General features: G+C 42.1%; 1 protein-coding gene across 13 annotated transcripts in view; it reads left to right on the top strand.

The window, feature by feature from the left end:
- Nucleotides 1–23,316, top strand: part of GPHN (gephyrin) — a 798,948-nt gene that overhangs the window by 721,959 nt on the left and 53,673 nt on the right. For all 13 annotated transcript variants that reach the window (XM_033950742.1, XM_033950736.1, XM_033950737.1 and 10 more), the window contains 2 exons: nt 7,429–7,487; nt 18,075–18,228. In XM_033950742.1, coding sequence (XP_033806633.1) covers nt 7,429–7,487; nt 18,075–18,228 — 213 coding nt within the window. The remainder of the gene's footprint in view (nt 1–7,428; nt 7,488–18,074; nt 18,229–23,316) is intronic.

A 23,316-nucleotide genomic window follows, 5' to 3' on the forward strand; every position in this document is an offset into this window, starting at 1 on the left:
ACTCCCCAACACCCACCCAACACTCTCCAACACCCAGACATTCCACACTTCCCAACACCTACCCAACACACCCCGACACTTCCTCACACCCCAACACCTCCATCCCAATACCTCCCAACCCCCCATACCTTTAGGAGATAGCTGACAAGAAGGATGCCCACTCCTTCGTGCCTTTAGGCCTGCCTCTTCCAAAATGGCATGTCTTTCCATTCCTGGTGCATTTTGGGATGCACTGTTGAGGGGCCTAAGGCTCTGATTGGCCCATATGCCTAAGACCTCTCCCATTCTGGGATGCACTGGGAGTGGCCTAAGACGCCGAATGGCCAGATACCAAAGACCTCTCCCATGGAAGAGGCCTTTGGTATCTGGCCAATCAGAATCTTATGCCATGCCCAGTGCATCCCAGAGTGGGAGAGGTCTTAGGTTTCAGGGAATGTTGGGGTGTGAGAGAGTGTCGGGGTATGTTGGGGAGTTTTGGGGAATGTCAGGTGAGTGTCGGATGGGTGTTGGAGAATGTCGGTGAGTATTGGGTAATGTTGGGTGAGTGTTGGGGAGTGTCAGATGGGTGTTAGGATGTTCAGGGGATTGATGGGGCTGGCGACAGGAGGGAGTGGGCATCCCTCCTGCTGGGGGAATTCGAGTGGCGGTTCAGGGGTGGCGGCGGGAGGCATTGGGTATCCTTCCTGCCATGGACAGTATCAGGTGGGGGGTTCCAGGGTGGCAGCGGGATGAATTGGGCATCCCTCCTGCCGGCCAAGTTCATGGGGGGCGGGGGTTCCCTGCCACAGCCGTTGATCACAGCAGAGGGATTCCCTTGCTGTGATCAGCTGATGGGAAGGGATCAGGCACGATTCTCTAACCGGCGCCTGTGACATGGGTGCCGGTTAGAAAATTGGGCCGGTTAGGCAGGGTTGGGCATTTATTCCTTAGGGTAGACACGATTCTGTATTGGATGCCGATGTGCGATTTTCAGCCACTTCTTAGGCGACTACAGAAATAGACATCCTATACAGAATTTCCCCCTAAATGTCTACAAGCAATTCTGAATATAGCAATCAGATTATAAATATTTATGCTTGTAAATACAATATAAATGTATTTTACCTCTCTTCAAACAGCACTGGCATCCAGTACAATTCTGTTTTCAATTCAAAACTCTTGCACTTTATACAGGCTCCCCTGTCAATATAGCCTCATTTATTATTCTTTCTTGGTTTTTCTGACATCCCTGCTCATCTACTGAATCTCTCCTTTTTCTTCCCTTCATCTAGATTCTACAAGAGAATCTATTTTTTTCTGGCCTCAAAACTATGGAATTCGCTACATTTGCACTTTAATCAGCACCATCTTAGCTGGACTCAAAACCCATCTATTTCAAAATGTATTTCAATTGGATGGGAGGCACAATTAGATTTGCAGGACCCAGATTCACTACCTGGTTGACTTGTTTGGCCACTTGTTCTGCTTGTTTTGTCTACCCTAACCTCTGTAGGTTGATTCTGTGATCTGTACTCATGTTATTTCTTTCCATTTGATAATGATGTTATTTTCTATCTGTTTTTAGACTGTAAACTACCTTGCTATGGTAACACTAAAGGTGGTATAGTAAATTCTCAATAAATAATAAATAAGTACATGCTTATGAAGAGTAAATAAGATTCTATGCAGAGCATTGTGAAAGAGCTTCTTTCCAAAAGACACCAAGATCCTGGCCTCTCCCTTGAAGGCAGTGGTCTCAAACTCAAACCCTTTGCAGGGCCACATTTTGGATTTGTAGGTACTTGAAGGGCCTCAGAAAAAATAGTTAATGTCTTATTAAAGAAACTAGTTTTTTAGCCCGTTACATTAACGGGTGCTAGAATAGATGTGTAGACTTAGGCATTTCTTTTTCTTTCTTTCTTTCTGTCTCTCTCCCTCCCCCTTTCTTTCTTTCTGTCTGTCTTTCTGTCTCTTTCCCTGGCCCCCTGTCTGTCTTTCTTTCTGTCGCTCTCCCTTCCCTCTGTCTGTCTTTCTTTCTGTCTCTCTCCCCCTGACTGTCTGTCTTTCTTTCTGTCTCTCTCCCTGGCCCCCTGTCTGTCTGTCTTCCCCCGGACAGCTACAGCACCCGCCCACCTACCAGTCTCGCGCTCCCAGCCGGGGCTTCTGAGCGCCTTCGCCCCAGCCAATCGTCGTCCGCCTTGGTATCATCGCTAGGCGGGTGTAGCCAATGGCGTTGTCACGCCAACCCGCCACCGAGCCAGCCAATGAACATCACCCTTGTGTCTGGCGTTGTGAAGGGGCGGCGCAGTGTGGCCTGCTCTGAGGGGAGGGGGGAAGTCCGCTGTCTTTTCCTCCTCCAGTTTAGCTCCACTCTTGTTTCCGCCAGGCTACGGTCTGTTACATTAACGGTTGCTAGAATATATATGTGTGTGTCTGTCTTTATTTCTTTCTCTCTCTGTCTCCTTAGCCGCTTTCTGTATTTGTCTTTCTTTCTTTCTGTCTTTCTTTTGGCTGTCCACCACCACCCCTTGTCTGTTCCTCCCGTCCATTCTCACTTCCTTTTACCTCCCCTGTGTCCACCACCACTCTTTCACTGCTCCCCTTATCCAGCAGCAGGCCTTCTTCCTTTGTTTTACCTCCCCCCTGTCCATCATCACCTCTTTCCTGTTCCTCCTGTTCATCAGCACCTCTTCCTGCCATGTTCTGTATTTTTGTAGCGAAGGAGACACCAGAGAGGGAAATTCACAATCTGGATTCTTTAGAGAAACTCATTGCACAGTGTCGATCTAGGGAGCTGAAAGAAAATAAAAAGGAAAGAGGGGGGCTCAGGGCGATGAAAGCTGTCTAATGTAACTCTTGAGGCCGTCCACGATTTAGGAGTGAGAGAGAGAGAGGGAGTGCAGGCTGACCGCCTCTCCTGCTTTTGAACCTGGGCTGGGGCAGGAGGGAGTGATGGTGGGAGAGCAATTTCAAAGCCTCGGCAGCAGCGGCGGCTCTTTGACCAATCCGCGCTTACAACGGCCCCACACTCGCGGTCTGGCTGTCTCCTCCACCAAAGCCCTTCGCGGCGGCAGCCCCTCCCACATCAGTCCCCGCGTCCCAAGCCTCTCCAAAGGCCGGCTCCAAAGAAAGTGCTACCCCTCTGTCCAAAGCCACGGCGGCAGACTCCCTCAAGAGGCGCATCAGCGTCGGAAGCCTTGTCTCTGTCTCAGAGAGGTGTCCAACGCTGGTGCAGCTCCTGAGAGAAGCTGGCGCCACAGCCCCAAACAGAAAAACAACATCTCCATGGGAGCCAGCCCCGGACACAGGAAGTCTCTCCTGGGCCGCGACGGAGAGGGCAGGGGGTGCTAGCGGACGGCAGCCACCACTCGGCACCACCTTTCGCCTCAAGCCGCCGCGGCCTCCTCCCGGCAGCTGCCGCTCCGTACTGCCTTTAGAAACTTTGGCCGGTAGGGCCGTATTGTGAGGTGGAGAGCAGGGAAGGGCACGCATGCGCACTTGTCTTGCCACATCCCGACAGAAAAGGGACAGGGAACACGCGAGGCAAGTGCGCATGTGCAGCTAGCATTTTATTATTTAAGATGACAATTTTGCATGAGATAAAACTCTTTATAGTTTATAAATCTTTCCTTTTGGCTAAGTCTTAATAATAATATTGTAATTTATAGCTAAAGAGACATATGATCAAGAAACTATTTTATTTTACTTTTGTGATTATGATAAACATACCAAGGGCCTCAAAATAGTACCTAGCGGGCCGCGAGTTTGAGACCACTATTCTAGGGGCACCAAGGAGTCTTTGAATGCTTGGCCCTTTGGGAGTGGCGTCAATCAACATAGATTGATGAGGAAGGTGTAGCTTCTTAAATTCTGGAGCCTTCTGGTCTCTGTACATAGATCTGACCTTCTTATTAATAGGAGGTACAGAGTGAGGAATTTCCCACATTCATTTCTGTATGTCTTTCAGTATTTTGTAAACAGGTACTATCACAGCTTCCCTGTGAAGGAGAGGAATGTCAAGGAATTAGAGGATATCCAGCATTTCTGCCCTGGGCTCCTCCTTTGAAAGAAAATGAGACAGCCTTTAGCCATCTCCCTAATAAAATCAGTGAACAAGCACCGCTCTGAAAGAGATTTATGCCTCTCATTTGGTGGGAAGGGGATTTTCCTATTTGTAGACTGCCTTGAAAAACTGGTCTTTGTTATCCTGACTCACATAGAATAGTAACACAGTAAATGACAGTGGATAAAGGCTCTTGTTGGCCCCGTCTGACCAAAGGCAAAGCTGCACCCACTATTCTGTGCAGGTTATAACCATTCATGCTTAAACACTTTTTAGCAATTTGCCTTCATGCGAACCACATACAGATAGTTAAATATGATGCAGTCTTGGGACAATATTTTATAACCAAAAATCTTACAAACAGTATTTAACTGGCTAATTTCAACATTAAGATGTTTTCCCCTCCCCCTTGACATGCGCAGTACCCTCACTAGTAGCATATGATATTAAATTGATATACAACACGCATATTTGATCTTCATCTATCTTTTGCCATTTGTGGGACACAGCCCTTAAAAGTCTGACTGGCATTGGCCTTAGTTCCCTAATCCGTACCTATCTTTTGTTATTTGTAGACACAGACAATGAGGCCCGGATTCTCTAACCAGCGCCAGTAAATGCCCAAGCTCAGTAAAAAATGCCATTGAAACGACCTACCGGCACCTAAAACATCAGAACTGGAATCGCGCCTCCTTAGGCACTTTAGGCCAACTAAAGCCACTGTGGGAGTAGCTAACACCAGAAGTGACATTGGGCACTTATGATTTATGACAAAGTTAGGTGCTAGGCTTGTAGGTCTGGAAAACCCTGGCCTGCATTTCTGGCACCTATCTTTCCCAGAGGTGTGCTTCTCTGAAAGACGCCATCACATAATTGACAAGCGATCGGCAGTCGCTAATATCAGTCTTTTGCCATTTGCAGGTTCCCAGCTACTCATCCAACATAATACCTCAATAGCCATGTTTTGTTTTCATCCTCCTACGTAGGCAACCTTGTGCTTATCCCACATAGTTTTGAATTCTTTATTCCATGCATTTTTTCCACAACAGTTCCCAAGAGTCAAGAGGAAACTGTCATGATTGGACAGGTCCTCTCTATTGCAATCTTGTAAGGTTTTCCTTTCTATATCTCCATTTAGAATTAGAAACGGAAGATGAACAATCACTAATTGTGGAAAATGCTTGCTTCAAACATACTAAACACTGTAACTTTTCTTGCAAACTTTTTCTGGATTGAATTTCTTTGTTGCTTGATCATGATCATCAAAATTCTGTTCAAACTTGAATAATCAGATAGCTTGTCAGGATTCTACCTGTGGCTCATAATAATTGATATTCTGTTTGGAGACCATGCACACAGCCCTAGACTATACAATAAGGTGTCGTTACTAACGTGTATTAAGTAAATAACAAATGACATTTGCCTCTTAAACTGTGTTAACTGCAAAATCATGTTATTTTACCAAGCTTATGCGGTATATAAATAAATAATTATGTTATGTTATGTAAATGCATGCAAAGCACCTCAATATGCAAATGAATAATGCAGATTGTATTGAACTTTATAAGCTGCATTATTCTACTACTACTGTTAATTATTTCTATAGTGCTACCAGATGTTCACGGTGCTGTGCAGTCACAAAGAAACCCATCCCTGCTCAAAAAGCTTACAATCTAAACAGACAAGACAGACAAACAGGATGTCATGGATTAGGGTTACCAGATTTTACTATTGCAAAATCCGCCCAATTCCCCCCAGCCCTGCCCTGTTCCACTTAAGTTACACCCTGTTCTGCCCCTACCTTGCTCCGCCCCCCTCAACCTGTTCTCATGCTCAGAGTCGCATCTTGAGGGCATCTGTGCATGTGCAGGTGTGATGTGATGATGTCACATGCATGCGTACATGCGCATCATAACATAACATAACATCATACTTCTTAACCGCGTAACTGCTTTCATTGTATGCTAATAGATCTCATGCATATTCATTGGGGAAATCCTGAAACCCCGACTGGATTACGGCCCTCGAGGAGGGACTTTGACGCCCCTGTTCTAACCGCTGTATTCTGAATCAGTATGAGTAGAACCATGTCTTTCTTGGGAATTGCTAAATACACAATATTACAATAATCCAAAAGACTCAATAATAAAGATTGTACCAGAAGTTTAAAAGCAGAAAACTTAAAAAAGGTTTAATGTCACCACGTTACATACGCAGATGCCCTTCCGATGTGGTCCCATCTGGTAACTCTATTATGGATACAGTTAAGGGGAACGGTTAATCTGCTGGCTGGGTTGGAGGGCAGTGAGAAGTAGGATTATGGATTGAAGGCTATATCAAAAAGGTAGGCTTTCAGTCTGCTTTTAAACAAGGTAAAGGAAGGGGCTTGGCGGACAAACTCGGGTAATTTATTCCAGGCATAGGGAGCAGCTAAATGAAAGAAACGAAGTCTGGAATTGGCAGTGGAGAAGAAAGGTACAACTAAGAGCGGCTTATCTGAGGAACGGAGTTCTCTGGGAAATGTATAAGAAGAGAGGAGAGATATTGAGGGGCAGCAGAATGAACACATTTGTAGGTCAGCAATAGGAGCTTGAATTGTATGCGAAGGCGGACAGGGAGCCAGTGAAGTGATTTAAGGAGAGGGATGACATGAATGTAGCAAGGTTGGTAGAAGATGAGTCGTGCAGCAGAGTTTTGCACAGATTGCAAGGGGGAGATGGAAAAATAATGCCATCTTTGACCTGGCATTATTTTTCCTCCCCAGGAGCATTGTGCTGCTATCACACTGCTCAGTTCTCCCAAAGTGCCAGTGCCATCCTCTGCCTCAACCAAAACAAAGTCCTGGACCCCACAAAGGTATCCCCAACCCTGAAAACAGACTTTCACCCCCCCCCCCTTATTTGACATGATGACTCCTAGAAGTAGTACCTTGAAACTATGGCTGACAGTCAACTGGCACCATTTTGAATCTAGGGCCCAATGGGCAGGAGTGATGGGGCTTACTTCTATCTCAGTTGCTAAAAAAGACACACACATACACACACATCCGGGTAAATCTTGGTGGAAGTGTTTGGGAGGTAGGGTCCAGGGGTCATTGCTGGTGGGGAGTGATAGGAGGGAGTCAAATCTTCAATTCAATAAGCACTAGCCGCTTTAATCTATAATACTGAGTTACTGAAGGTTAGTTGTGGTAAAATATGTTTTTTTACTGCAGCTTAGCAACTATCCTATTTTTTTAAGAAGTAATGCTTCAGGTTGCCATATTTTATAAATAAGGCACTTCTGTAAGAAATTTCCATGTAGATGAGTATTTTGCCATGTAAAAAACAGGCAGTTAATGTGTTCTCATTGCATGTTTTAACTGGTTTCCTGTATTATTTCTGCAGGGCACAGAAGAATTAGAAGTACGAATTTTAGTTCAAGCTCGACCGGGACAGGATATCAGGTTTGTAAATACATATTTTTAAAAATATTTATCTAAAATTGCTATCGGAACAAAATGTACCTTATATTTGGTGTTTTCTGAAAATCGAATTGTCAAAATAGTTTTGCGTTTCACTGGCCTAGTAGAAAAATGTGTTACAAAATCTCATATTTACTATATAAATGCTGCCTAGAACCAAAGGTCTTTCTGAAAATTGTGGGCCAAGCTGAAAGGAGAATTCATATCTTCAGGAAGCCCTGTAGCACCTTATATCAAGCACTGACAAATGAAAGATATCTTTCATATCAATCATAGGAGCCAACTTGACAAAATTATTATAAACCCAATGAAAATGGCACAGTCAAGGAATTTGTTCAATTTGGTGGATATTCAAGCATCCATAACATCCACAAAGCTGACTTTAATGATATCAGAACCATTTGCAAATCTTCACTGTGATTTAATCACACACCATCATTTAAATAACCATTAGCCTTACTCTTCTGTGTAAATTTCTAAGTATGGGAAATGAATGTCTCGAATACAAGATGGTCATGAACTAAGGTGTGCTAGCGTCTTTAGCGTGTGCTGCATTGCCTCACGTGCTATCCCCACGCTATGTGCCAAGAACTAACGCCAGCTCGATGTTGGTGCTAGTGTCTAGCGCGCACGGCAATGCAGCATGCGCTAAGCGCGAGCTAAAACCGCTAGCGCAGCTTAGTAAAAAGAGCCCTAAGTGAAATGCTGGAAATCTTACTACAGTTGTAAAGAAATCAGAGTGAAATTCGGCCATAACACCGCTTTTTGATAAGTTTACCAGATATTTACTTATAAGGTATCTTTATTAACCCTCTTTCTGATAATAACTCAAATGAGCAGCATTTGAGCAATTATTTGGGTCTGGAGAACAAGAGAGGCGTAGGTTCTACAAGATTCTGGTCATCTTTAAATCACCAAAGATCTTTACAGCCACAAGAAATCTGAAGAAATGGTGCCAATGGTGCCTTTCAGACATGGATATAAAGTCATGTTTTGCCTGTTTCTGAAGCTTTCTTTGTTTTGCTAGAATATCTTTTTTTTAATGGGTAGACTTTATGTTGAATCGATTTTTATTATCAAATAACACAGAACAGACCAATATGTCAGAACCACAGTAACAGAAGAAAACCTCAGAAACAAAATAGGAGATCCAACAATCCCACCCACACCCCCCCCCCCTCCCCAAACCCCCTAGTCTGAAACGAGAAAAATTGAGTGCAGTAGGCTTGGACTCAGATAGCCCACTGCCCAAGACAATGAGTAACACCAACACTGAAAGAAAGAAGAAAGAGAGTAAAGAAGAAGAAGAAAGAAAGAGAAAGAGAAGTATACCTGGCGCCCCTCAAGGATGGAAAACAAGCCCAGGTCTCAGAAAAAGTCACAAGGAATTTAGAATGTCACTTCTATCCCGTGGTGATAATGAAAAAAGGTAAGAATCCCAGATCCGAAGAAAGAGTCGCCTTCGTCGTAAACTATAAGACGCATCTTTACACTCCAGCAGCAGCAGAGCATGCAAACGATTCCTCCAGTCCCAAAAGGATGGAGAAGGTTCCCCAATCCAAACAGATAGAATTACTTTCTTCCCCAAGACCCCCACCCGTCTCATAAACTGCCGCTGACCCGAATCAGACAAGTGGAAGGCCTCATACTTATTTAATGGGTAGACTTTAAATGAATACACTTTTCAATGCAACATAGGATTATAACAGAAAGACTAGTGGGACTAATTGAAGTGTAAACTTTGTAGAATAAGAGTCTCTTTGATCAGATGCCTCTGTGTCAATTCTTTATTTATTCAATTTTCTATACTGTTCTCCCAAGGTAGCTCAGAACAGTTTGTATTAATTCAGGTACTCAAGCATTTTTCCCTTTCTGTCCCAGTGGGCTTAATCTATCTAATGTACCTAGGGCAATGAGGGGGATTAAGTGACTTGCCCAGGGTTTGAATCCACAACCTCAGGGTGCTGAGGCTGTAGCTTTAGCTACTGTGCTACACTCTCCCCATTGCTGCTTACTTGCAGACCAACAGGCCTTCTCCTCTGGAAGTTTTATCAGGGTGATGGCATTTTATTGGAATCCAAAATTATAAATGCTTCATATATTGAAAACAGTCAACATGGGGCCTTCGTGTCTATATGTTTTCACCTTCTGTGTAGTCTTTTAGCTTGTTTGAGTCATCAGATAACAGCTTAAGTATGGTTCGGTGAGCAAGTGATCGGTGGCTCAGCATTATCACAGAGGCAGAAGTAATTCAGAGAGATGCATGGGCTGACATCCTTCTTGCAATAAAAGAGAGCAGTGTCGACTTTGTTGTTGTTGTGCTAGTAGAAAAATTACATGCCTTAAAGAAATAGGCAAAAGGAATACAAAGCCATTATTCAAAATCATTACAAGCAGAAGGAAAAGAGAAGGGGAAGAGTGTGATACAGTGGTTAGAGTTACCCATTGTAGAGTTACCGTGAGATTGTTGGTTCAAATCCACACTGCTCCATGTGACCCTGGGCAAATTACCTAATCCCCCGTTGCTCCAGGTGCATTAGATAGATTGTAAGCCCACCAGGATAGAGAGGAAAAATGCTTGAGTACCTGAATAAATTCATGTAAACCATTCTGAGCTCCCCTTGGAGAACTATAGAAAATTGAATGAATATATATATATATATATTGAATGAATATATATATATATTAGACAAATGTACCAAAATCAACAAAAGTGTTATCTTCATAGATCTTAGATGTATGGAGAGGTAAGGTTCAATGATTGAAAATTACCAAACTCTCTTCAGTTAAAAGCATAGATGATGATCAGCATGCTTGCTTTCAGTCAGGAAACATGTAGGCATTCCCAAGGGTGTACTTAGGTTAGGGATGAGAAATACCACACCTAAACTACATTTTCTAATTTACATGCATTATTTTCAAGGGAGAAAACCATCCACAGAAAAATAAAATGCAAATTTCTGCAGGTGTTCTTTTCTGGGGCAGTTTTCTAAAGGAAAGTATACTCATATATTTTCTTTGAGACAAAAGGCCCCTTTTACAAAGCCACGGTAGTGAGTACCGGCACAGCAAATATGATGCAGCCCATAAGAATTGATTGACTTCCTACAATGGCTTTGTAAAAGGGACCCAAAGTTTAGAGCTGAAAGGTGAAAATTCCTGGAGACTTCACAACAGCAGGGGCACTTTCATAAGAATGCTACCAGAACAGAACACTCCAAACAAATGTAACACCCCCTTCAGAACAGCTCTGGGTTCAGGGCCCAACCTCCCTGGAGACCTCAAAGGTGGTCTCCATCGGTCCCTTGGTTAGCACTCAGTGCCTCCACTTGGGGAAAAGTAGTGTTAGCGAGTGGGATCACCCTCTTCTTCCCCTAGGAAAAATCCTAAAAGACTTTTGTGAACAAGGTTGGCTAATTAATTCAACAGGTTTATTGTATGTACATAGGCCTAATCATAAAACACAATTATCACAAACAACTTTCAACAGTGTCAATATTCACTCACTTAAACCAATACTTATGCAGTTAATCCCACAGCATTAGTTTATGTTTCAGATATCCAAAACCATTAGTTCATAGTTTTTGACATTTAAACTCTGTCAAAGCTGTCATTGGAAGCTCCTCCCAAATTTCTTGGTTAAGTCTATAAGTTGGCGTAGCTGTGTGCCTAACTTCCTCCTCTCCTTTCCAGTCCGCCCTTACCCAGTCCTCAAGATCTCACTCATCCTTTGAAGCTCTCAGGAGTAGGTGGCTGGTGTTCTCCAAGCCATCTGGGCCTGCTCCTACTGTAGTCTCCTAGACTCTATCCTTGAGCTCTAAGGACCGCTGTCCTTCCAAGAGCTCTCCTCCACTAACCACTTCCATGGAGCCTTTTCACTTGTTCGGCTATTGGTGCTAATCGCATACCAGTAGCCTTGTCCCTCCATTGGGCTTCTAGTGCTGAATTGTACCCTGATAACCGAAGCTCCTTCAAGCGGAGCTTCTTGGGTAGTTCCCTGCTGGGGTTCAGATTGCCAGCCCTCAACAGGGCTCTGTAACCTCCAGATACAGAGTTCCCTCTAGAGGGCTACATCTGCTCTTTTCAGCCCTAGGCACCGATAGTGCCCCCACAGGCCCTTTTCTTCTGCCCTGAGCTACTCCCAAAGGCTGCTTACCTTGAGCTTAGCACCCAAGAATTGCTTCTTCTGTTCTTCAGAGCTTCTAGGGTACACCTCTGCTGGCACTCAAGATACCAGCTCTCTTAAAAGCTCTGTGGTAACCAGTGACAAACTCATTTCTTCCTCTTTTTTTCTCTGAACTCAAGATGTTTTCCCCGACCATTTCTTCTCTCTCTTGAACTCATGGGGAGAGTAGGTTTCCACTTCCCCTATTCTGATCAAACCCTTATATCCTCACATTCATTTGGGTCCACAAGCTTTATTTATTTTCATGAAATTATCCTTTAAAAGGTATAACATTCCTCCCAAATGTCTGTGCATGATTTACATAAAGTGTTATCCAACACTCTGCACGTAACCTTTTTGATCTTTATGCGATTCTCCTGCAGCACAAATAGATGGCAGTCAAAACTCTTCTCATTCAGCACACAAAGACTTCTTCTTTTCAAGTTACCCCTCATGGGGGGTTTCACAAATCTCTCGCGGCCTGGCTAGCAGATGGCCACGGCCCGCTAGTGGGCCGCAGACCGGGGATTGGGAACCCCTGTTTTAGGGAACAGTGTAATATTTAATGGACAAGGTTGTTGCTCTTTAAGTCCTGGGTTAGCTGTTATGGTATAGTAAGGTTGAGTGATTTTTGCACAAGTTTGTGCATAGTGTTTTGCAATAGAGGGATTGTGTGATAGTTTGTTTTGCAATAGAGGGATTGAGTGTTTTGCAGTAGAGGGATTGTGTGTTAGCTTGAGGTGTCATCAAAATATTAATATAATTTTAGTCTGCCATAATTAGGGTTACCATATTTCAGGCCGCCCTTTACTGCCTCCAGCCCTGCCCTGTACCATCTCCGGCTCAGCCCCATTCCACCTCAGCTCCTCCAAGTTCAGCCTCCAGCCCTGCCCCATTCAGCCCCCAGCCCCTCCCCCACAAACCTCCTTTCTTCTTCCCTAACAGGCTCTGGCCACGTCTGGAGGTCCTGGAGCATGTACGGATGTGTGTGATGTCATCTGCAGAATGCTCAGAGGCTTTCCAAGTTCAAGTTCAATTAATTTAATATACCACAAATATAAAACTAAAGGTAAATCTAAGCAGTTTACAATAAAAATTTAAAATAAACAATGTAACAATGAAATAGGGTAGGAGACAAAAAAAATTAAACAAAATGTAAAACACAATTGAAGAACATGAGGAAAGGAGGGAATCAGCAGTTACAATAAATACAAAAAAGTTGGGGAAAGGAATGAACAATATGGTAGGGGAGGAAACAGAAAATTGGCTCTGCCCACTGATAGATAAAGCCAAGAATGCAACTTTTGGGAAAAGTTGCCATCAAAGGAAAGTAAATTAAGAGCAGAAGGCCAAGGAGAAATAGTATACCTTTAATTGTATCTTGAAGGTCACAAATGATTTTTCTGAATGGAGATAAAAAGGCAAAGAATTCCAGAAAATGAAGAATTCCTATAGAAATCAAGGAAAAGTTGTCAGAATGAAGGAACGACTAGTAGCTGTTGTTGTGAAGAGAATAAGGTTCTTTGTGCCAAGTATGGAACCAGGAGACTACTCGATAAAATCTTGTGAGAAAGAATATTATATTTGAAAGGGATGCGATATGACACCGGAAGAATGTGTTCTGATTTTAGAAGAAGTGTGATATGATCAAACTTAGAACAGTGATGATGTAATCTTACTGCAGTGTTCTGGATTAATTGTAAATGATATAATTAGTATTTTGGGAGTCCAATGAGAACGGAATTACAATAATCAAGTTTGCTCAAGACAAGGGAGTGTATTAGAATATGGAGTGAACTTTGTTGAAGAAATGAGCAAATGGATCGAATTTGACGGAGAACATAGAGAGATGAAGAAACCAACTTAGAAATATGTGAATGAAAGCTTAGGATGTTATCTATTGTTACACCCAAAATTTTGTTTTTAGCTGAAAATTGTAGGTCTCCTTTCATAGTGAAATATAAAGTGTTTTCTGGTAGATTCTTTGAGGAAAAAAGCAACACTGCTGTCTTTTGAGAGTTAACCTTGAGCTTATTTACCATAAGCCAATCTGCAAAAGTGTCCAGCTTTGCAGAGATTGATGAACAGGATGCAAGAGAATGTGTATCTAGGGGGAAAATAAGCTGAATGTCTTCAGCGTAAATGTAGAATGTAAAGCCCAGAGGCTAGAGAATAAGATTGAGCGTCACAAGAAAAATATTGAACAGTTAGACCTAAAATGGAACCCTGCGGCCGGAGCTCGTTGGGGCTTTCCAAAACCCAAACAAACACTAAAAAGATGTCTGGTAAGTTACCCTAGCCATAATATCAGGCAGGGTTTTTGCAGACCTGATGTGCGTTGAGGTGTTTAATTAGGGTTTCTTTGTGTTTTGTGCATGCTTCCCTTCATAGCAGACTTGTGTCTAAATCAAGTTTAAATTATGAGACACTGTCTCATATGAGGGATCTTTAAATACTGTTGAATTGTATTCATAGATGTGTATGTGGTTTAGTTTTGAAATAATTGAGTTTAAAATATGCAACACACCACTAGTTACAGAGAAATAAATTACTTGTCAATAAGAGTAGCCAGCAGCCCTTCCTCAGGCCTCAGTACCACAAGAAAAACTTCACGCATTGGCCTTCAGTCTAGGATAGGCCACCCTTGCCATCTCTTGGATGGGGGCATGGAGCAGGCAGGAGTCAAGTGTTTCTATGTCAAAAAGCTGATGACCTAACACTAATGTATGTATTTGTGAGGAGAGGGATTCCCATGTTCATTGTGTCTTTCAAAGTGTAGTGAGGAGGGGGATTCCTGTGTTCCCTAAAAATCTATCTCTGTGTTCACTGAATCTGTCCAAGGTAGGCCTCTGATGACATAGCAACAGTGAAGCTATCATGAACTCTGTGTGGCATCCTTCCATGCCAAAAGCAGAGAGCTACTATTGGCTCTTTTGAAAGATTCCGAATTTTTTCAGCTTGATAAATAGTGTAGAGAAAAGCACAGAAAGCAGTGGAAATCAGAAGGAGTAGGGAGACATAATTTTGGGCTACATATTGTTGCAAATAATTGTACTGTGATAATTTATAGTTTAGCTTTCTTCTGAAAGTCAGAGCCCAGAGAGTCATCTATATCTACAGATAAGTGGTTCATAAAGTTCATACATACTCAAATATTACATTTGTAGTTTCTCAGCCCAATTTTACAGATGACCTTTTATCAAGCAGTATACCAGGGCGATGATTAAAAGCCTAAGATACATACGTGCAAACAATTGGGCTTTGCCCCGTAGTCTGGTCTGAGAATAACACCTTCTGAGCACTGAATTATACAGTTGACCTAAGCGTTTTTGAAAACATTGCCAGTCCTATTCTTTTTTTTACATAGTACACTACTCTGTGCATACAGTTTTTGCAATTCCGATACTTATTCACAAAATAGCATTCCAGCACATGCATGGCCGTAAGCACATACAACTCTAATGAGTGCCGAAACCCATTAATTTTAATTTTAATTTAATTTAATTCTTATATACCGCTAATAACCATGAGGTTTCTAAGCAGTTTACAAAAATGATGCATTAAAGATACAATAAATAAAAACTAAATAAATAAGATAGGTACTTGGAAATTCCCTAACTGTCCCAAAGGCTCACAATCTAACTAAAGTACCTGAAGAAACAGTATGAAAAATAAAAATAAAAAGACAGAGGTAGAGATAGAGATAGAAATGAAATATTAGTCAGCACTCCAGCACTTCGCTCTCTCTTCAGCACATTTATTGAGTTTCAAAACTACATTATTGATGATATTAATGGCTTAGACTATTGGTCATTGTTACCCGAATGTTGTATATCTAACTTGTTAAAATGTCAATAAAGATGATTGAATTAAAAAAAAAATATATATATATATTTAACAGTGCAATGTATAGATTAATAAACAAACAATAAAGCCTAAAAGTACATACATCTTACAAATACCCTTACACAATCATTTTATCCCACCCACCCTTCCATTAAATAATCATAAAACAAACAAAAATGTATATATACTTCCAAAATCCTTCCCTTATTAAGATAGTAATGTATTCCCTCTCCCCCCCACCCTGGATGTTCATAGAACTAACCAAATTAAAGACAAAAATTGACTATTCTGAAGTAATAAAAGATGTCAATGGGCCCCAAACCAATTTAAATACCTTACTATGTCCTAACAAATCCGCATTTATTTTCTCATTTCTATACATGGAGCATAAATTTGTCCACCAAAAAGAAAAGTTAAGGCGATCATAATTTTTCAAATTATGTGTTATCATCTGCATAGCTACCCCAGTCATAATTATGAAAAGATGATATTTATAACGATCAATGGGGGGTTTAATAATGTTCCACATATGACTATCTCATATGTTAATGGAAATGATGACTCAAATATTGCATTAATCTGTCCCCATATCAACTTCCAAAAACTGAGTATCAACGGACAATAGAACAACAGATGATCCAGTGTCTCTATGTCTAGATGACAGTGCCAGCATCTATTTGATTTAGAACTGTCTAGCTTTTGTAACTTAACAGGGGTCAAAAAAGATCTATGTAACAAGAAAAACCAGGTTTGCCTCATAGATGCTGACGCTGTACATCTCATCCTCCTAGTCCAAATTTGTGGCCATCGAGATGCAGAAATATACTGCTTTATCTCAATGCTCCAAATGTTCCTGAGACCAGACTTTGGTTTTTTATTTAAGAAAACAGATATTATTTTATACCACCTGGCAGCCTGATGTCCAAGAAAATCTGTCTGGAAGCAAAGGATCTGTAAGCTATAATGACTTTTTAAAGTCTGCCAATCAGGGAACCCCTTCTGAATTGCTTGCTTCAACTGCAACCACTTATAATTTTGAGATTTTGAAATACCAAATGCTTGTTGCAGTTGTGAAAAATCCAGCATTTTCCCATTTAATAAAACATCACCTAATGTACGTATACCGGCCTTCATCCATTCCTTCTAAAAGATTCCAGACTGTCAAATTTGAATCTTGGAGTTCAGCCATAAGGATTGATAAGTGGATTTCTCTACTGGAGTATCTGTTAAGTTGTTAATAAATTTCAAAGTCTTCCAGGTATCAAAAATAATACTACTGTCTCTTGTTTTTAAAGTTGTATGTCTTTATGCTTGTAGTAAAAGGAAGAAACGGGCATGAAATCCTTACTACCACAGAAGAGTGAGCTAAACATTTACTCTTCCTCAGACTTTGCGATAAAGCCCTGGGGTTGTGCTCAGCCTTCTTGTCTTCTGTGCGCTTTTCTGCAACTCTGCAGGACAGTTAATGCGAGTAGCTTCATTACCATAGATTTAAATGTGCTGTTTGCTGTCTACCTAAGGCTTTGTGTATGGTTAATTCATGCACAAAACACATTTGTACAGAGGGGACAGACTAAATTTTGCACAAAAGCCAAGCTAACCTTTGTGCAAACTCTAGTGAATTTTATACTGCATCATCCCCTGTAAGAATTAAATACTATCCACAACATTGGCCAGCTGGTAAAGAGTTCTTTTTAAAATTCACTTGCCACGCCATACTCAGACAATCATGAAATTTTAAACATTATACTTGTCAATACGTATATCGAATGAAACTCTGCTCAGAGACATGAAGGCATAATATTCCGCCTCACCACCCAATCATTGCAGTGTTCAAACGAATTGCTCCAGGTTTGAGTTTAACTGTTGTTTTGCTAGCTACTACAGCTATGCTTAGCCTTTGATGGAAACTGTAAAGTATTGAAAAAATCTTTCACTTAACTTAAAGAGGTAGCTGGTTCCTCTTTAAGTTAAGTGAAAGATTTTTTCAATACTTTACAGTTTCCATCAAAGGCTAAGCATAGCTGTAGTAGCTAGCAAAACAACAGTTAAACTCAAACCTGGAGCAATTCGTTTGAACACTGCAATGATTGGGTGGTGAGGCGGAATATTATGCCTTCATGTCTCTGAGCAGAGTTTCATTCGATATACGTATTGACAAGTATAATGTTGAAAATTTCATGATTGTCTTTCATGAAGTGACTTTTTATGAAGTGACTTTTTCATATTCAAGCATTATTCTTTAGTCACTCAACAGTACTAATCTAGTGATTAAGTTCTGTTACCCCTTCAATATTTTTTGGATGCCATACTCAGAAGCATAAACATTTAATGGGGGCACTGAAAACAGCCTTCTGTCTTTACTGTTTGTTTCCCAGTAGGTTGGGGGGTATGTATAGAATGTGAACTGTGACTTTGTGTTAAGGTCCAGTGTTGGAAAAATCCATTATCTACAACAGCATTGCAGTCTGCTGTGGTTTTGTAGGGAGGTCTAGCTCAGTAAACTCTTTTCTTTGTGAATGATATGGGATATTTTTCTTTTGTTTGGGGGCTTTCAGACCTATAGGCCATGATATCAAAAGAGGTGAATGTGTGCTGGCAAAAGGAACCCACATGGGACCATCTGAGATTGGCCTTCTAGCAACAGTAGGTGTTACGGAAGTAGAAGTTAATAAATTTCCAGTGGTTGCTGTCATGTCAACAGGAAACGAGGTAAAATATAAAGCTTTAAATGTGAAGTTATTTCAAACTTTCAGCTTTTACGTTTAGGCCTGGATTCTGCAAAGTGTGTCCCCTTTAATCATTGGCTGGCCAGATGGGTCTTGCTGCCATCCGGCCGTCTGGCCCACCTCATCGAAATAAGGCGGGCCCGCCCCTTTCCGGCCCATCCCCGCTAAGCCTAAGGCCTGATTAGCCTAGGCTCCTAGAGCCTGGGTCAATCAAGCCTTATGCTTAGCGGGGATGGGCCGGAAAGGGGCGGGCCCGCCTTATTTCAATGAGGCGGGCCAGACAGCAGCAAGACCCATCTGTCCAGCCAACAATTAAAGGTTAGTGGGGTGTGGGGTTGGTGGGTTACGCAGGGGGGTGTTAGCGCAGGGGGGGCTAGAATGGGGGCATCCTCCGGCAGGAGAGGTTGGGTACCCTCCTGCCAGTGATCGTCGGGGGGGGGGGGACAGGTGGCCGCAGCCACTATACCTATCGCGGCAGGGAGATCCCTTGCTGCTATAAGTGTAGCAACCGCGTCTACTCTAACCCAATTCTGTAACCGGCTTCTGTAGCATGGACATCAGTTACAGAATCGAAGTTAGTGTAGGCCTTAGTGTACAGTACACCATATATGAGTGTGTTCATCTATTTTTATTGAGTTCACAAGAATATATACAATTTCCATGAAATGAGCACAACACTAAATGGCCGATATAAGACAGCACTAAAAATGTGTGCTGTTATTAGTAAACTAGTGCACTGAACCCAGTGCAGGTTATTGCATTGGCCCATAAGTTATGTGGAGCCATTCTCCTACTAATGCACAATATCTTATCTAATGATAGATGATTTAAAAAGTTGCAGTCACAGCACCTGGGATACATACAGATCTATAGGTTTCCTGATTTCCTGAGATTTTCTAAGTCAGTTATATTGTTAGCTGCACAATCTTCATATTTGTATGTCAAATGCACTGTATACTACAAAATATGTATCTCATTCTTCCCCTTCAGAGTAATCTGTTCATAGCAGTGGCATAGCTACAGGTGGTGCTGGTGGTCCGTGAACCCTCAGAGCACCTCAGCGGTGGCCACCTTGTTCCCCTATCTCTCTCTCCTCTGTCCCTGGATCAAGCATCTCTCCCTCTCCCCCACTGCCAGGACCTGCTCCACAGGCTTCCCTCTACTGTGTCCCATCCTCATTGACATCAGTTCCTGTTTTCTCTCTCATGAGAGATGCGACAGAAGGAAGCCTCAAGGCTGGCGCAGGCAGCAGATGTAAATTGCTGCTGCCGCTGGTGGTTCTCAGGTAGAATGGGGAGGGGGAGGGAGGATCAGAGAGAGGGACAGATGCCGAATCCAGGGGCCGAGGAGACAGAGATTGATGCAGGGCAAAAGGAGGGACATTTATTCTGGGCCTACCCAAAATGACAGGTCTGGCTACTCCACTGGTTTATAAGCTATGACTGAGATGCCTCTGATTCCATGAGAAATGCCTTCTGCAAGAGACCACAAGATAAGATGAGACAATGCAGGCTCTTCTGTCAGACAATAAGAGTGCCTGTTTTTAACATCTAGTAGATAAATCGAGAAAGGCTTTCCATTTGTAAATGGAGTGGCCATTTCTGAGGACACAGTTGGCCAGAGCTTAGTTTTACATTCATATTTTACAAAATACAAAATGTACACAAAAAGCCTACCAGATACATACATGTATATTTACACTTGCTCTGGAACAGATTTAAATATACATGTGTGGCTGCCGCTGCTAGATATACTTGTAAGTGGCAGGTTTAGAAGGGCAAGTATACTTGTACTTTTTCTAAAATTGCCAAACATGTATACCAGCTGCATCCACATGAATGGCCAGTTCTAAAATCACCCTCTAAATCTGTTTGAGGCAACCACAGTCTTTATGTTCGGAGTTGTTGTAAACATATCAGAGATATGGAATGGCTAGGGATGCAGTGGAGGAAATGTTCACAACCTCCAATAAGAGAGCCCTGTATTTTTGATTGAAGGCTTATATCATCGTAGTCCCATTAGAGGTTAGGTCTTCAGGAGAATCCAAGGGGCTAAATAAATAACTTGCAAGGAAGCAAGTTGTTTCTCTCCACCTTTTTCCCCCTCCCTGATGGCCATGAAGCATTGATGGCTGCTGTTCTTCTATGTATGACAACACTATTTATAAAAAAAAACAAAAAACAAGCAAACAGGATAAGGACCTAGCCTAGGTTTGGCCCTATGTCTACCTGGTACTTTCTGATGCATGCTCTTCTTGTAGCTCATCTACTAGACTAGAGGAATATAAATATATATATACATTGATTAAAAGTTTTAAGCACATGATTAATCGCAATTAATCACATAAAGTGCCCCCTCACATTTCCTCCTGTCTAGTGCAATACATACATAGCAGATATAAATTCTCAAAACTGACACATTTCAATTCAATGCCCCTGGAAAGGAAGTATATCAAATCCCATTACCCCCTTAATAAACTAAAAATGAAATAATTTATCTTACCTTTGTTGTCTGGTGATTTTATCTTTCTAATCATCTTGTTCCGCATCTATGGTTCTGCTTCCCTAAGCTCTGTCTATTCACACTTTCTTTTTCTTGTTTTCTCCTCTTTACATTCTGTCCTATATCCATCTTTCATTATCAATTTTCTTTTTCCTTTTCAAATCTGTCTAGTTTGCGTCTCTTCTCTTCCCTTCCATTCATGGGCACCATCATCTCCCTCCCCTTCTTTTCCCTTCCATGGGTACCCTCTCTTCCCTGTTCTCCTTCCTTCCTTTCACCCACCACTTTGCTCACCATTTCTCTCCTTTCCTTCTCTGTCCCCATTTCCCTTGTGTTTTCCATCCCTATTTCCAGAATCTAGACCTCTCAAACATCGCCTTATCTCCCCCATCTGCACCTCTTTCTCTCAGCAAATCTTCCTCTGATCTTACCCCCTCTCTCCTCCCTCCCTCCCTCCATGGTTGAGTTTCTCTCTCTTTTTTCTCCCTCCCTCTTTGGTTGTCTGTCTGTCTCTCTCTCTCCTTCCTCCATGGTTGGGTCTGTCTCCCTCCTTCCCTCTTTCCCTCTGTAGTTGGATATATCTGTCTGTCTCTCTCTCCCTCTCGCTGTGGTAGGGTATGTCTCTCTCCTTCCTTCCTCCTACCCCCTAGGGTCAGTTTGGTTGCTCTTATTCTCTCCCTCTAACTAACCTTTTATGGCCTGCCTGCAGTGCTAATGATTAAAGCAGTCTCTCTATAACCAATTCCAAGTGTATACTTCTTCCTTTTACTCATATATCACATCATTTCAGACCTTCATGTTATACTTTTTTATTTGCTTTCTTTTGGACCTCAGAACCACCCTCCTCCATCCGTTACTTTCGTGTTTTAAAACGGGGAGCTTCACAGGTGTAATATCCTCACTGGCCCGTACTAATTGTTCAAATGCAAATTTAGCACTGTTTTAACACTTTTTTTTGTTTTTTCTACATTTCAGTTTGTACTTAGCTTTTTTGTTAGTGCAGCGGTAGGACCCAACATGTTTTGCATCCGCTTCGTCAGGGATCCTTGCAAGCTGCTAACATCCACCCCACTCAAAGTTTAAATCGCAAAAAAAAGTGTTAAAACAGTGCTAAATTTGCATTTGAACAATTAGTACGGGCCAGTGAGGATATTACACCTGTGAAGCTCCCCGTTTTAAAACACGAAAGTAACGGATGGAGGAGGGTGGTTCTGAGGTCCAAAAGAAAGCAAATAAAAAAGTATAACATGAAGGTCTGAAATGATGTGATATATGAGTAAAAGGAAGAAGTATACACTTGGAATTGGTTATAGAGAGATTGGTTGAGTTCCAAGTCTTAAAATATTAGCCTTCAGTTGCTGGGTATACAATGATTAAAGCAGAGCACTGATGGCAAGCTCACCAGCTCCACAACCTCTCATGGTCTCTTCAGTCTTCAGTTGATGTAACTTCCTGTTCTAGTATAGCAGGGACTGAAGAGATTGAAAGAGACTGATGCCGGCAAGCTTATAGGCAGTGCTTTAATTGCTGGCACTGCCAGCAGACTATAAATGGTTAGTGGGAGGGTGGGGCTATAGTGGACCATAGCAAGCAGCAGTGGCAATAGCAGTAATACAAGGCAGCTCTCAGGGGTTGGATAGTGGCAGCAACTGCAGCTCCTTGGGGGTGGCTGGTGATGGCAGCTCTCTGGGGGTTGGCAGCAGTGACAACAGCAGTTCTCCGGAGGGGGGGGTGGCAGCAGAAATGGCAGCAACAGCAAAGCAGCTCTCTGGGGATGGGCAGAGGCAGCAACAGCAGAGAGGAAGCAGTAATACAACTTTCCTCTGATGTCATCTGCGGTCTGACTTCATTTCCGGTGGAGCGCACCAGAAGTGCTGTCAGCCAGAACTGTTAATCCCATTAAAAATTTTTGTCACCATTAAAAAATTAACACATTACTCATGTTATTAACGCTTTAATTGTTCAGCCTTAATATATATATACACACATATTTAACTGCCTTTTCATGGAAAGATTCACCCAAAGTGGTTTACAATACATTAAATAATATTATAGTACTCTCGCAGGTGTTCAGCCCCTGAGACACTTCAATAAACTGAGTAGTTATGTTTCACTGCTTTCTGACTACCTTTTTAGAAAAAGAACTTACTTTATTGCAAATTCACAATAGAACTTCTGAAAATAATTGGTAAGCTAACACACCATGAAAATCACCATCACAGACACAGGATCAACTTCAGAAATATCATTGCATTCCTCTTTTGGGGTTTTTTTTTTTTGGGGGGGGGAGGCAGGAAGGTTTCATTGTTTTAGGTAGCATGCTTTATTGCAGACACATATTAGCCAGAATAAAAACTTGTGAGGTGATTACATATGGGGTGGGTTTTTTTTTTTTTGCTTTTTTGTCGCAATCGCTACGCACTTTCATTCTGGAACCTTGGTTCAGGAAGGCATTTGTTTGATAATTTTTATTGCAGTTTGTCCTAATCCTTATTTACCATGGACCCCTGAGGAAGGCGTGTTGTCCAAAACATGGACCGTGTTGGGTCCCTAGGTTGGTAATAAGGTT

Source organism: Geotrypetes seraphini, chromosome 7 (assembly GCF_902459505.1).
Source record: "Geotrypetes seraphini chromosome 7, aGeoSer1.1, whole genome shotgun sequence".
NCBI classification, from domain to species: domain Eukaryota; kingdom Metazoa; phylum Chordata; class Amphibia; order Gymnophiona; family Dermophiidae; genus Geotrypetes; species Geotrypetes seraphini.